General features: G+C 38.9%; 1 protein-coding gene across 9 annotated transcripts in view; it reads right to left on the reverse strand.

The window, feature by feature from the left end:
- Positions 1-8,356: 8,356 nt before the first annotated feature.
- The window catches only part of CDKL5 (cyclin dependent kinase like 5), a 1,213,679-nt gene continuing 1,207,275 nt past the window's right edge, over positions 8,357-14,760 (reverse strand). For all 9 annotated transcript variants that reach the window (XM_069204517.1, XM_069204511.1, XM_069204514.1 and 6 more), the window contains one exon: positions 8,357-9,382. In XM_069204517.1, the coding sequence (XP_069060618.1) occupies positions 8,984-9,382 (399 nt within the window). In that variant the 3' untranslated portion in view covers positions 8,357-8,983. The remainder of the gene's footprint in view (positions 9,383-14,760) is intronic.

A 14,760-nucleotide genomic window follows, 5' to 3' on the forward strand; every position in this document is an offset into this window, starting at 1 on the left:
ACATTAGAAAAAATTAAATGGGAATCATTTACATAATCATCTGGATAATACAGCATATGTCTCCTCTATAGAGTTAGGTTGGACACCTAGGTTCTAAAGGGAAACAACCTTTACAACAATGCCTTTATCACTTAATGTCTTTACCATGCAGGTATTTACATGGTAAGTATTTTGTGCCTTTAACACACATGGTAAGTATTGGTAAGGTTAGTGTATAGTGTATAAGGTGGTAAGAGTGGGTTGGGGTGTTAAGAGTAAGTTTAGCGTTTAGGGGTGGTAACTGACAAGGGTAACTTTAGGGTTTAGTGGTGGGTAGAGTTAAAGTGTAGTAAGGACAATTTTAGGCTTTAAGGGTGGTTAATGGTAAAGTGGGGTAGGGTACATAGGTGGGTAGTGGTAAAACATGGTAAAGGTAAATTAAGGGTTAACAGATGGTAATGGTTAAGGGTGCTAATGGTAATTTTAAGGTTTGGAGAAGGCAGTGGTTAAAGGTAGTAACAGTACTTTTAAAGCTTGGCGGTTGGTAGTGGAAAAGGGTGGTAAGGGAACATTTTAGGGTTTAGGGGTGGGTAGTTATAAGGGAAGGTTAGGAGTAAATTAATTAAAAGATGTATGATAAAGGCATCTGAGTGGTAAGGTAATGCCCGGTAAAGGTATGCATTGTAACATAGTACAACCAATTCTAAATGGTCAACAGTTTATTCCATCAGATTTTGAGAGGATACCTAATAATTAGACCGACTCATGACAATGTTTCCGGGTTAAGGGAGAGGGGGTAGAAGACGTGTCAAGTAGGAACACTCACCTTCACATTTATTCATGTTACTATTCCTCCTTTACTAATAGCTTGTAAAGTTGGCAGCCACAAGGTTAGGCATGCTCACTGTTTCTAAATGAGTGCATAAAGGAGGACTTCAGATGAACATGATCTGAAAGGCGAGGTAGTCCTCTGTACTTTTTGGAGATGACAAACTATTCTGGATCAATGTCTATACTACACTTAATGTTATGTTGGATAATTTCTTATAACGAGTAAAATCACTCCAGAGGATCTCTTGGCACTGCCTATCTTGTACTGGACCGACAGAAAGCAAGTAAAACTGTATGACTAGAAAGAAGAGAAAAGCAAGATTTCTGGTATTTTTTGAAGTGTCAAAAGATGGATGTTTGGCATTAACTCAGTAAACGCCACAAAGAAGAGGCCCGAAAGGAAAATTCCCCACACTGCCTTTTCTCCAACTGCAGGTATGTGGGATAACCAGACTTAGGGGGTCATGCCGACCTCGGCGGTCTTTTCAATAGACCGCCGTACGGAATACCGCCAGTGCTGGCGGTCTTCCGCATGGGCCATTCTGACTGTTGGCAGCGCTCCGCCCGTTTCCGGACGAAGAGCCGCCAACAGCCATACTGGCGGCAGGCGGGGAAGTGGAGGTAGCTCCACCTCCACCGCCACGCCAACAGAACACCGCCCAGCGAATCACGACCTGTGATTCGCTGTGGCGGTGTTCTGTTGGCGTCGCGGTGTCGGCGGAGCTGCCCGTTCCCTCCCGGAGGATCACCCGGAACAGGTAAGGTGATCGTCCGCTAGGGAAGGGGGGTGGGGGGGTGTTGTGAGTTGTGTGCGTGCATGGGGGTGTGAGTGTGTGTATATTGAGGGGGCGTGTGAATGCGTGCATGAATGCGGGGGTGTGTGTGTGTATGTGCATGAATGCTTGCATGAATGCAGGGGTGTGTGTGTATGTGCATGAATGCGTGCATGAATGCGGGGGGTGTGTGTATGTGCATGAATGTGTGCATGAATGCGGGGGGGTGTGTGTATGTGCATGAATGCGTGCATGAATGCGTGCATGAATGCGGGGGGGGTGTGTGTATGTGCATGAATGCGTGCCTGTATGTGTGTATGTGTGTGTATATGTTGGGGATCGGGGTGGGGGACGGGGTCCTGCAACCTTTTGGGGGTGGCAGGGGTGGTGGGGGGGTAGGGGAGGGAGTTGGGGTGGGGGGTGGGGGAGACCCCTATCAGTGCCAGGGAAGGGATTCCCTGGCACTGATAGTGCTTACCGCCATGGATTGAATGGCGGTCCCCAACCGCATGAAATCCATGGCGGTAAGCCGGGGTCAGGCGGGTTGGAATACCGCCGGCGGTATGTGACGACCGCCGGGCTGGAGACCCAGGTCTCCAGCCCGGCGGTCGTTACCGCCGTGGCGGTCGGAACGGTGAATCGGCGGCTGACCATGGCGGTAACCGCCATGGTCAGAATACATGAAAAAAGACCGCCAGCCTGTTGGCGGTCTTACCGCCGCTTCACCGCCGACCGCCAGGGTCAGAATGACCCCCTTAATCTGCAAAGAAAAGAGCACAGAAATAGCAGTAACGTGAAAGTCCCTTATAAAGGAGAAATCAGGGCCGCACAAAGAGCAATGGGTAATACAATGTAGCCAGTGGCCAAAACACTATCACTCTGCAATGGTGAAAAAACAAACAGTGCAAACACATTCACTACATTTTGCCTCTTGAATGATATGAGACAGCCTTATTGGTATTTACACAAAGGGAAATTAAAAAGCTAACCAAATGCACACTATTTATAGTATTTGCGTACAATAATGTAAATAAAATTCAAATTCGTTGTGTTTAAGGAAAAAGGCAGTTACTAGAAAGTTGCAACACTAGTGCAAAATCAATATTTGTGGATTGGTATGCTTTTGTTAAAAGCAGTATGACTCAATTCAAATTATTTATAAGTGACATATATGTTCGTATGGTGTTACAATACCTATCTTTTGTTTTTGCCCACGTGCAAAAGTCTTTCTGTAATAGACTGAAGCTAAATTTGCTTAATCCATTCAGTATAAAGCAAACAGTAATAAAAAAGGTGCCATGGGTTTGCCCTTTTCTCCACCAGTGTGAAGGTTCTGCTAAATGACCATAGGGCAGTGCTCAATTTGAGCCAGTGATTGCAGGTGTGGCCCACTGGCACTCACTTTGAGGGACAAGAACTTATTTTTATGCAACTACTTGGAACTTATGACTTTAGTTTTGTTCATGTAGAAAATGGTATTCTGCTGTTTACCTACATTGTGTTTTCTTGCGTCACTGCCGACGGGAGTCAGATAGGGAAAATGTACCCCATAATATTTGCCCTGTATATTCCAATATTTTTAATTGAGAGAGGCCTCCACAAGGTAGAAGCTGACAATAGAACTGTCCCATGATCTAAGCCACAAAAAAGGAAGCTAAATAGGAACTATGCTAAATAGAAACTATGCTAATAGACATTTTTGAATAAAACTTTAAGCTGGTCAGAGCAACACGTAAGGCCTCTATACAATTAATACCAGGAACTAGAGGAAAAACCTTAACAATACAACAGCAAAGATTTCAAAACTATTAGGCACCAAGGAAAGTCTGATCCTAAAATTACAAACTGAGATTGACATCACAGGAGATGTTTAGGCAGCTGGCAGTAGGTCAAATGTCTGGATCATAAACTAAACATTTAAATGCTTTAGAGCAATAACTGCCCTCACACACAAAATCTGATGTAGAGAAAACCTAAAAGATCTCCACAAAAGTATTTCACAGGTCACTGATTTTATCTTATAAAAAGAGTGTATTCCAATCAAATTAACCTTTTCTTGCATACGTTTTCACTATCAACAATTTTAGGGGATGAGAATAAAGTGAATCCTTAAACAAAAATCATAGATTTGGAGCTGTGCATTGTAACGCAGATTCCAATCACAATAATCTATGTCCCAAATGTTACTTTTGAGACTCGAGATCTAATTCTCTATTTTGAAACATCATCCCTATCGCTTGTGTTCAAACACAATGTATGACTATTATACCAGGTAACTCAATTTGAGAACCTCTCTTGCTTTCTTTTTGTTAATTACGTTTTCAATCAGTTTTTCAGAATGTGCTGATTAAAGACCAGTAAACAACTAATCAACTAGCCGTATACAACAGGGACCAATATCCCAAAAAGGGTGGGCCTGGGAGCTGCAAGCATTCCAACTAAAGGCTAATCAACCCACAGCCACTCAAAGAGAAACATGGTATTCAAGACTGCTGTCAGCCTAAGTAATAAAGTGATTAGCTTGGTACATGTTAGGAACTGAGGGCAACCATCTGTCATCAACTTTAAAACCAGAGATCCTGGAAAGTTACTTCAGTGATTAACACCTTAAGTCTTCAAACCTTCTATGAATACACTTTGATCAGTTTAGCTCAAAAACAAAATTATTGTACATTGTCGTACTACAAGAAGACCAGGCTGAATTGAAGTGTAGAGTTTATTGGCTCAACGACAACCATATTTCTACAGTTTACATAAGAGAGCCAAAAAGCACACAGATGGGCACACCATGTTACAGTATGCCAGAAGAATACCACATTGCCTATTTCAATGATTCTAGTATGGCCATCTTCAATCGATTCATGTGCACTTGTGAGGATGATTGAAGAAGCGTACATTGTGTGTGAATTGTCACTGAACAGAAATGGGTGCACTTTGCTACAAGATTTTCCAAAACAATGGTTGCTAAAATCGAACCCAAGCAGGCATGATCACTTCAGGACCCTCTTCAAACTCAATATCACAAACAGGCAGATGCCTAACAACTTAAAACTTTAAGCAACACCCCATCTGACAACGCATCAAGTAATGTGGTTCAGTGTCTTGGAACTGAATGCATTAATGTTGTAACAGGTTTGAAATTTATAATCCAGTGGAAGATAGTGGAAAATCAAATGTGAACATCTGAATCTCATCTATTTTTAAACAAATCTGACTCCTTGAGCAAAATATCTACTTTATTTCAACAATTTTACAATGCATTTAAAATAAAGGTTAAAACTGGAATGAGCAGCTTGCTAAAAAGTAAATTAGAGCATGAATGCAGAGAAGAAGATAGGACTAAAAGATAAAAAGTGGTTGAGTCAAGATAAATTAAGGAGAAAAAGATTTGGCATCAGGTAACGTTCTGTTTAATTGTAAGAGAGAGATAAGAAGTCAAACTCTTAAAATATACAAAGAAAACATACCAAAAAATTCAAATATGTCTCAAGTATTCTTGGTGTCCACATTTCTTCTTTTTCATAGATGGCAACAGCCAACACCTTGGGTTTCTGCAGCTTTTATAATATCAAGCAGTTCCACTAAAGTGCACAAAGCTTCAAAAAATTGAAAGTAAAGGATAACGCACAGGTGGTGAATTCCAATAATTAACTTGAGTGGATTCTGTGACATCACAGTGAATAAGAAGGCAGTAGGAAGAATGTTCTGGATATCCTCAGAGATATCCACCCTCATTCACCAAGGTTTATTAAAAGCAACTGAGTTTAAGCACAGCCCCATGCTGGAGAAACCTTAACTTCTAGACCAATGAAACCCACAGCATCACTTATATAGAGCTCATACATAGCAGGGTCTACTATTGTGTTATTGCATATCTTGCATACATCTGCCTGGACACCAACAATTAGGGTAATGGTTTGCAATCTAAAATAGATGATGCAACAGGTGCCAATTGGCATCCAACATGGTAATGTGGCAGTATTGACATGATACAAGTTACAGTAGCCTTCAATTCCAAGCAGGCAAGACTCTATTCTACCTTCCTGGATACTCTCAGTAATCAAGAACGTACTACTTCTATAGGAAAGATAGGTGAAGACATTGTGTTATGCTTTAGCAGGAAAATAAAAATTCTGTTACTTTTGACTTGACTGAGATACAAAATCACAAAATGATACAATCACGTGACACCCAGTAGGAATTTGTGAAAGGAAATTGCCATGCTCATTGGTCTCTGATGTCAAACTATACTAGTAGAGCTTCACAGTGTGAATGTATTTGTTAGGTTGGAGTGTGAGGAGACAGGACTATTTTTAATTTATTACAGGATAAAGAGCAAGATTACACACACACACAACTAAACATTTGCAGAAAATCAAAAGAGTAAAAATAAATACAATCCTTTCTATGAAGTTTTGAAATAACGTCTATGACTACACGCAGTTTCCTAGCATATACATATGTATTTACATATAGTTTACATGTATAAAAATATAGAAGGAATAACACAAGTCTATAGTATCTCAAAGGCATTTGTAAAATGAGAACATATTTCTTTATAACCAGAAATACATTGTATGGTTACTGTTTTTTTGATGTATTTACAGCTGGGATCTGAAGTGCTGAATTGCGATGAATGTAGACATGTCTGCTTTTTTGTGGATGTCTCATTAGTGGGCTGGCATCATAAGAACACAGCTTCAAATACTGGCACAACTGAACAAAACATTGCAACTGAAGCATCAAGATAAGTCTACAGTCTTGTATAGAAGACATTATCTACACATTCCTTATAAAGTGTAGAATGGCACAGTCTGCACTAAAAGGTATTACCGCTGAATGATTACTACGGCAGCCACCACTAAACAACACCTAAAGTTAGAAAAAACACTGTCCTGGCAATAAAATGAACACTCATTTTGAAGGGAATGTACTGTCCGTCTGTTTGACAATAAGCAATTTTGAAAGGGATTTTGTGGTTGAATGTGGTTACATATTTCTTTCAATGTAAATGTGTTGTAAACAACGACATTCACCAACCAAAGGAGGAGAGAAGGTGGTCAATATAATAGTAATATGTCAAAAACTAGAATCTGTTTCAGAAAACCTTTCACAGTAGTGCAATAAGTATGCGCCTAGCCACAAGACAGTTCATAATTTACATGTTACATATCACTTAAAATACATTTTATAGAACAAAAATATTTTATTTGTGCCATGTAGCAATCAGTAGTAATCAAGCTGAACTGAGTGTGCCTAACACATTTTTACATGATTCAGAATGTTGGTGGCATCAAGAGTTCTTATTGTTTTTATTGGTTTGCACACATTTTCAAATTAAATTGTTTCATGTGCAGAACATTGTTCTTTAGGGGTTACTTTGTGCCTTTAAAGATCACACCTGTTTTTCTTCAGCCACGGTTACACTGTGCATTAATCCCTCCAAAGGTATATCAACGCTATTCACTTTACACCAGCGTTGCACAATTTGAGAAGGAAGCCAAAAAGATAGTTGGGAAGTTTAGAAGCCAATCAACAATTTTTAAACTGCTGCATGTAAACTTTACAGTTGTAGGTCTCACCACAGATTCCCTAGAACTCAACACTTTATAGACATGGATACCTGCTACGAACAGTATTCACATGGTAGTAACCTCAAACAAAAATTTACAGGCACGAAATTTGCTGGCTTATGATTTTGAAAGTCTAGAGCTGTGCATTAATGCCCTACAGATTAGGCATATAGAGTGGGGGCCTTAATCACATACTGCACTTTGTGGTATGTTTTGCAGTACTACTACAGTACTATAAAGCGTACTACAAAGTGTTATTCAAAAACTGCACTGTTGTAGTAACTTACACTTTTGTAGCAAGTCTCTACCTCCTTTATTTTCTATTCGAGGGTGTTGCAGTACCAGTGGTTGTCCATATGTAGTGTTGGACATACTACAAACACGTAAGTTACTGCAAAGGTGTAAGTTACTACAAAAGTGCAGTATGCAAATACTGAAATGTAGTAAACTTACTCAAAAGAGTAGAATTACTTAAAAGTGAAAGTAACCTTTGTGAGTCAGGCCTTATCGCTTTAATTACATTTTAGCCGTATATAAATGAGCTATGGCAGAAAGTGAGATACCTGCCCATTGGAAAAAGAAACTGAGCAATACACTAGTGTTCTCCAAAAATTTCAGAGAAGTGATCTTAGAGATAGCAACAAAAAGAAATGTGATGGCGAAATAATGCAATGGTCTGAAACTAGTGGTCAACTGTATCCAAACAAGTGCACAAATGTACAATGACAAACAGTGAGTGCCAGGATTTGCAGAGCAATGCCACATGTATTTTTACAACTCTGATATCTCATGTACACATCAGGTCTGATTTCTTTGGTCTAAACCCCACAAAACTAAATTATAGAACATTTTTGTACACTGCGGCAATGGGGCTTTCTGTATTCATAGTAGTTTCACAATATTGTTCATATTACAACACTTGACATTCCCATGAGTACATTGCTTCCAACAATAATACCTGTGGTACTTCAGTTTAATAATTGGGAATACTCCAAAATGTTACAGTCACACTTATATCCACAATTTAACTTCCTTTTATTAGAAGTATAATACTGCACTTTATATCACAAATGTATAAAAATATGGCAGATAGTGTCATAACAATACTTTTTAAATGAATATATTTATAAAAACAAACAATTAATTAGCATATATATATTTATGTATATAGAATAAAGTACTCCTGATGCAATATATAAATTTTATACTGTTAGTCTGTATAGAAACTACTTCAGCTGTTGCACTGCTTCACAATGTTTAAACAGCTCAAAATAACTTTACATTGGAACATAAAAGATATGATCATAACAGTACAATATTAGTTTGTCATAAATAAATATTTCAAAAACTATCAAATATGGAAGCTTAAAAAACAAATCTTAAGACATACAGTTCAACTTTTAACCCTTACACAGGGACACACTTGCATCACACAGACCCCACTATTCTGAATAGGCAGCCAGAATGATCATAAAGGCATTAGTCTCCGATGGTCGGCTGATGTTTCTTAATTCCTGACCAGTATTTAAACAATGCCAGCTTTCCCTAAGCATACAGCTAAGTGTACTAAGCTACTAGCAGTAATAGTTTCCTTTAGAATGGCACATTTGTCCTGTACTTTGTTATCTCTGTTAGAAAACATTTAATCAGCATGTCACCGCATTTTATTTTGCTATTGTTCTTTGTTGGTGGCAGCAAAAATAACCCAACATGGTCCTATTGCACACAATAAAAAACTGTATCTAAATCTGTTCATTAAGTCACACTTTACCCACCTCAAACAATACCATCGCCACATTCCCATATAAAGATTATTCAGCTGTGCTGTTACAAAGCTGTCTCTTTCAAATCATTTAAATTCGGCATTCGTGATCGATTTGTTCGGTTAAACGAGTGACCATTCTGTCCAGTCTTAGAAACCAGCGGATCCGGGTAAGGGTTACCATCTGTGGCACCACGGTTTACTGGGGATACATGCCAGACTGTATCCATCTGACCTGGCAACTGAAGGCCTTGTCTGCTTTTTACCTGGGATTCCTGCTGCCGGATGAGCCCACTACTGCTGGTGCTGCTAGAAGTCTGACCCATGGAGTGAATGCGACCCTCTGTGTAGTTACTCTTGGAAGGTTGGCTTGGTAAAGGTTGAAAGCGCGGGTCAGGAGGTGGTACAGAGTGGTTTGAAGAAGAGAGGTGCAAAAATTTCCGAAGAGATTTCAACGGTTGACTCTGTGAGACAAATATGATCATGTAAGGATTATGACTTGGACTTTTTCGAACTTTTATTCATCATTCGTTAAGCTCAATATACAACTCTAACAAAAAACCTCACTGGCTGATCAGCTCCTACACCAACAAATCATTCTGCCTTAATGAACCAAATGCTTACTTGTAATGGGGGTTTATTCAGAACAATTTTCTATGCAGAAACACAACTTGTAAATAGTGAAAAATCTGTGTTTTTGACAGTAAACAACAGAAACGTGTCAATATAAGGCAACTCGCGATCCATACGAGCTGACCAAGTTCCTACTTCTTTGATTAAAATAAACTGTTCCCCTAGGTGATGGCAGTAAGATGTTTAGAGATGAGGTATCTGAGATAACATAAGGTACATATAGAAAGGTAATAACTACATTTATGTTTTGCACATATTTGATGCTAGTAGGAAATTATGTCTGAAATTTAAAAGCATTTTGTGCACCCTGACCCAAAAAACACATCTATGAGTGTAACTTTTCAAACCTGATTCACAGAATCAGGATTGGAGGAATTGTACTCTTGGCAAAGGCATTTGTTAAGATAGACTTACCTGCTAACAAACCACAAACTCCTTGCAACTAACCTTGCAAACAACGTCCCATCCTAAAAGCCCATGCAAAGGTATTCCTATCATGGGCAAGAGAATGTGTTCTTACTCATTTTGGACATTCTACGTACTTCATAATAATAACAGTGTGATTTGGAAAAATCTCCAATTGGTAGATGACTCTCTTTTCTAGAGTCCAAGAAGATAATTTAGTTGAGACATAGCTACCTTCTCAACAGTCAGTATACTTAATATGCTCAGTGCTTCAGAACGCAGCTTGTAGCAAAGTGTAGGAAGACAGAATCACCCTTTCCACACCTCTAGTTTAGATGTGACCAAGTGGGCTATAATCAATGAAGTTGTGGGGGTTTGATAAAACATAGAACTATAGGTCGAGGACAGGACAGCAGCTCATTAAACTCGCACTTCCAGTACAGTTGGGACTTTCTCTGTCTTTTCTTTGTCCACTTGATGCCATCTCAATTGTTAGCAATCTCGAAATTCCTTAGTTAATTGTTTACTGCTACTTTTTTGTTGTCTTCCATTTTATTACACCTGCTTTTTTCCTAAAAGGACACCTTCTTGATCTGTTTTCTTACACTCCTGAATATTTTGCCAACACTGAGGAGTGTCCAATAGTCTTTTTTGATTTAATTAATCAAAATAACACATGTATATGTTCTATTTACCAAAGAAAAGTAAGAATAATCACTCTAAGAAGTGTGTTAGTGCCCTAAGTCCCTATCATCTTTCTCATTTCCTTGCTTGATGCCTTTGTTACTTGTCCTGGAGGATTAAACATACTTAGGCCAATATCCCAATCCAAACTAAAATCCTCTCAGAGTATTAGCTCGGGCCACCAGCAAGTGAAAAAGTGAATATATTGTATTAGTAATGTAAGCACCCAACCTGTGTTAGAGGCATAGATATTGAGAAGTGTTAATGTTTAGTCAAGTTGGGGCACTATATATATATATAACATATATAAATTTGTATGTTTAATATTGCCACTCTAGCAGTTCTCGACACCTGTGAGAGTAACTTTTGAATAGTAGACACCATAATGCTTCATTCTCCGCCGATCACAAGTCCATTTCTTGTAGAAACATGGTGTCTGAGTTCTATTCATGCAAACAGTGCCAGAGCCGCTAACATTTATTCAGATAGTTAAAACCACTCACATTCACCAATATTACAAAGGACAAATATTATGTAGCAAGAAGCCAATTCCTTCACTGGACCACCTGTCCGTAAAAGGCTTTCCTGGTGGGTTCTCCTTGATCTCTTACTTCCACATGTAAAGCTTCAACTACACCCACTAAGATTATGGTATATACAAACAGAGAAAGTAAATACAGAGTAATCTCTTCATACCTCTACCAAGAAGATATCCCCATCAACAATCCTACTGAAAGTCACATTGGTTATATCATGGTGTTGAAAATATGTATTCACGCTCCTGGTTCACCTTCAGAAGATATAGCAGGAGTACAGAAAATGAACTGAAGATGTGGCTACTGACACAGCTAGAACTGCAGATAAAGCATTAAGATCCTCTACAACATTTCAGATTAGAGGCTGTATTTAATGTCTCCCCATTAGAGATTCAAAATCCCACTCAGTAAGCCATCAAAAGGATTATCAAACCTCTTCAAAGTTGTCCTAGTTCAAGGGGATTCCTTTCTTACATGGTCTCACTAGTAGATGTGGGAAATCTAGTTCCACCTTGCCTTTGTCCATTGGTCCGTTGTCACTCCTCCCATTGGCAGATTCATGGAGCTGTGTTCAAATTAATCCTCATTCTTGACAGGAATATCAAGAACGTTTTTGGTTTCCTCTACTGACACTACCTCCATTTAAACTGAAGATCAAAATCAGGGTTTATCTATTGTTATAGTACATACTTTTGCTGGCTTCCCTCACTACCACAAGGTAGTACCTTCTCTTCACCAAGGATATCACTGCCAAGTCTTGGAAGAGTGTCGTCTGCATACCCTGAACTATATATGCACCCACAACCAACCTAAGTATCTTTTTTTTCACTGAATAGAAATTGAGCTTCACCACTATGTCCTTTGGATGATCACTTTATTTTGGATCTCATCCTCACTTCATGTGCTCTTTCTTACTCATTTGAAGGGGATCCTCTGCACCTAGCACTTTCCCGAAAAGAGGTTGGACGCAATTGCCAATGTCACTTGTCACCTCAGACATTGATTCCTGATATTATCCCACATGGGCCTGCTCTCAAAATCTTCACACTTCTTGGTAAGACACTTCACTTGGGCTTCCAGCAAGATGAAAGAGGTTGTCATAACCTGAACTGCATCGGACATAGATTGGGTCACTTGCTCTATAGATTTACATTGAAGCTCGGGCACTGTATATGCTTTTTAAGCTCAGACATCTCACTCCCCAAATCCATTCAGAGTTTAACAAGGCACTTTGAGAGCAATTTATTGAAGTTGTTGTTTTTGTTTGCTAATCTTGCCGGCAGGATGTTTTTCGTAAGGAGGGGCCTCCTTTAACAGCCATCTACCATTCTTTTGCACCATGTTCAACTACCCTTTGGGTTTGATTAGGTGCTTCCTCACAGTGGACAAAAATATAAAATTTTCTTTGCTTAGAGGTTTTGGCTGCATTTGTCACATTCTGATTTTTCTCTCTGTCAAGCTACGAAATTTCACTTTACTTACATTGTGGCTCCTGTTCAAACCACTGTGAAATTCAACTCACTAATTTCCAGAATTTGATCCCCCTGGGTCACCTTTCTTCTACTCAATAAGTCCCACATCAGTGTTCTTCACTTACCAGTGGACACATATCAGTTGATCTCAGTTTTAATAGGTGGCATTTCCCACATACAAATGTAGTCATGCGACCCTCTGTAGAGTGATATCATGCCCTACTTTTTCACTTGGTGCATAATTGATAAAGCTGAAACAACAGCTGAGACTAACTTTAATAGGGCTTATAAATTCTCAGCTCTGTGACTAAAACAGCCCTATTCAGCAATCTATTAATTCAACTCATGTCTGGCCTTTCCTCATACCTAAGCAAGGCCTCTCATGCCACTTCAAAAGACTATGTACATCAGATTAGAAGTATCAATCTTCAACCATGCTTCAGATTAGTCAGCTCCTTCCTGAGGGAACATCACTACTCAGTAACTACCAATGTACGTTCATCTGCACCTCTGTCTTCTTTTCTGCAGGTTCCTAGTTTTGGCTGCTTCATCAACCAAAGGAGCAATCTGGGAATTCCAAAGACTCCCACAGACCTGGGTCTTTTATTCTTCTCCCCCGCTCCCACCCACGTCCATGTCAGCATCATGGTTCTTTCTGTTTACCACCCATGCAAAGCTGTCTTGAATCAGCTCAAGGAACTTCACTGCCACACACAATGGTTCCAATGATTCTCCTGCCTCCACGATTACAAGGAGTATATTTTAAATGTTTTGCACATTGTTTCTAGCTTTAATGCACACTGTTTCTGCAGTACAATTAAGAAATAAATCAGTATGACAAGGATTAGCTCATTTTTAGCACATCAGGGCTCCCAAATAAGGACCCCGCTCAGCTTCCATCTTAGCTGAGTCACTTTGTGGGTTACTTTTGACTCACTGTTATTATCTGATCCTAAATTAATACAGTGACAATATTAGTATCTTAATTTTTAGGACAAAGTATAGAAGGCTTATTATCTGAAACAAGAGACAGTGCACAAAATTAATACTTTCAACCATTATTTCTAATCTAAACAACTGCTAGAGTCTCAAAAGGATTACCATAAACCAGTATGAAAATATTAAACTCAATCCAAACCCAAGCTGCATGGATCATATTGGGTATATAACTTTTCCATCACATTTCACCATGTACCACAGTAGTTACTGGCTTCCACACGCTAAGCTCAAGACATGGACCTGATTTATAAAGGAAGTTGTCAAACACAATGTGCATAGTTACACTCAGGAGTATACATAATTTACAGCTGTTTGTGTAGTCACAAAGATTATATTTGACTTGCATAAATAAGGGTGTTGTAGGTTATTTTACGTGTATATTTATGTGACAGTATCCAGTGCAAACCTAGTTCCAAACAAAGGAGCTTTTTAGAGGAGAATGGAATTACAGGAGGATTGCAAATAGGTGAAGGAAGAAGAAATTGCAGAAGGAATGGTGCCAGAGGCAGGGTACTGATGAGGGTGGATTGCAAGGGATGGACTACATGACAACAGTGGAGTGCAGAGGTTACAGAAGCAGGTATAGGGGCCAGAAAGTACAAGAGTACAAAAGAGACCAAGGCAAGGGTAACTGGGTGCCACTAATTTGTTTATAGTAGGTATCCATTCAACAAATACTTTTAAAGAATTGGAAAACATAACCAGAGAAATATAAGACTTTATTAGATTGGTTTAGAAAGTACCACTTGACTACTTTTTACTTATCTAGCCAATATCAATTAAGGGTGAAATGATATTTTCTGAATAAAATGGAAAATTGAAAGGAAATATATCCTTATCACTACAATGTCCAGAAGGAAAACTCAACATCTGGAATAGGTAAAATTGAAGGCTGCCCACTGGGAGAAGGGTTATAAAAAATATCATACGAAGTAAAAGTTTGAAGAAAGGAATTATTCTCATTGACATTAAAAGATTTACTGACTGAACCTTTTTAAGAAATGCAAGTGAAGGTTTTTCTAACCTTATCTTACAGGTATATTGCCAGATGAAGGAACTGTACTATTTACACAATTTATAATTGTTTGTAATTGAGCCGTAATTGATGGAATA

Source organism: Pleurodeles waltl, chromosome 8 (genome assembly GCF_031143425.1).
Source record: "Pleurodeles waltl isolate 20211129_DDA chromosome 8, aPleWal1.hap1.20221129, whole genome shotgun sequence".
Classification (NCBI taxonomy): Eukaryota; Metazoa; Chordata; class Amphibia; order Caudata; family Salamandridae; genus Pleurodeles; species Pleurodeles waltl.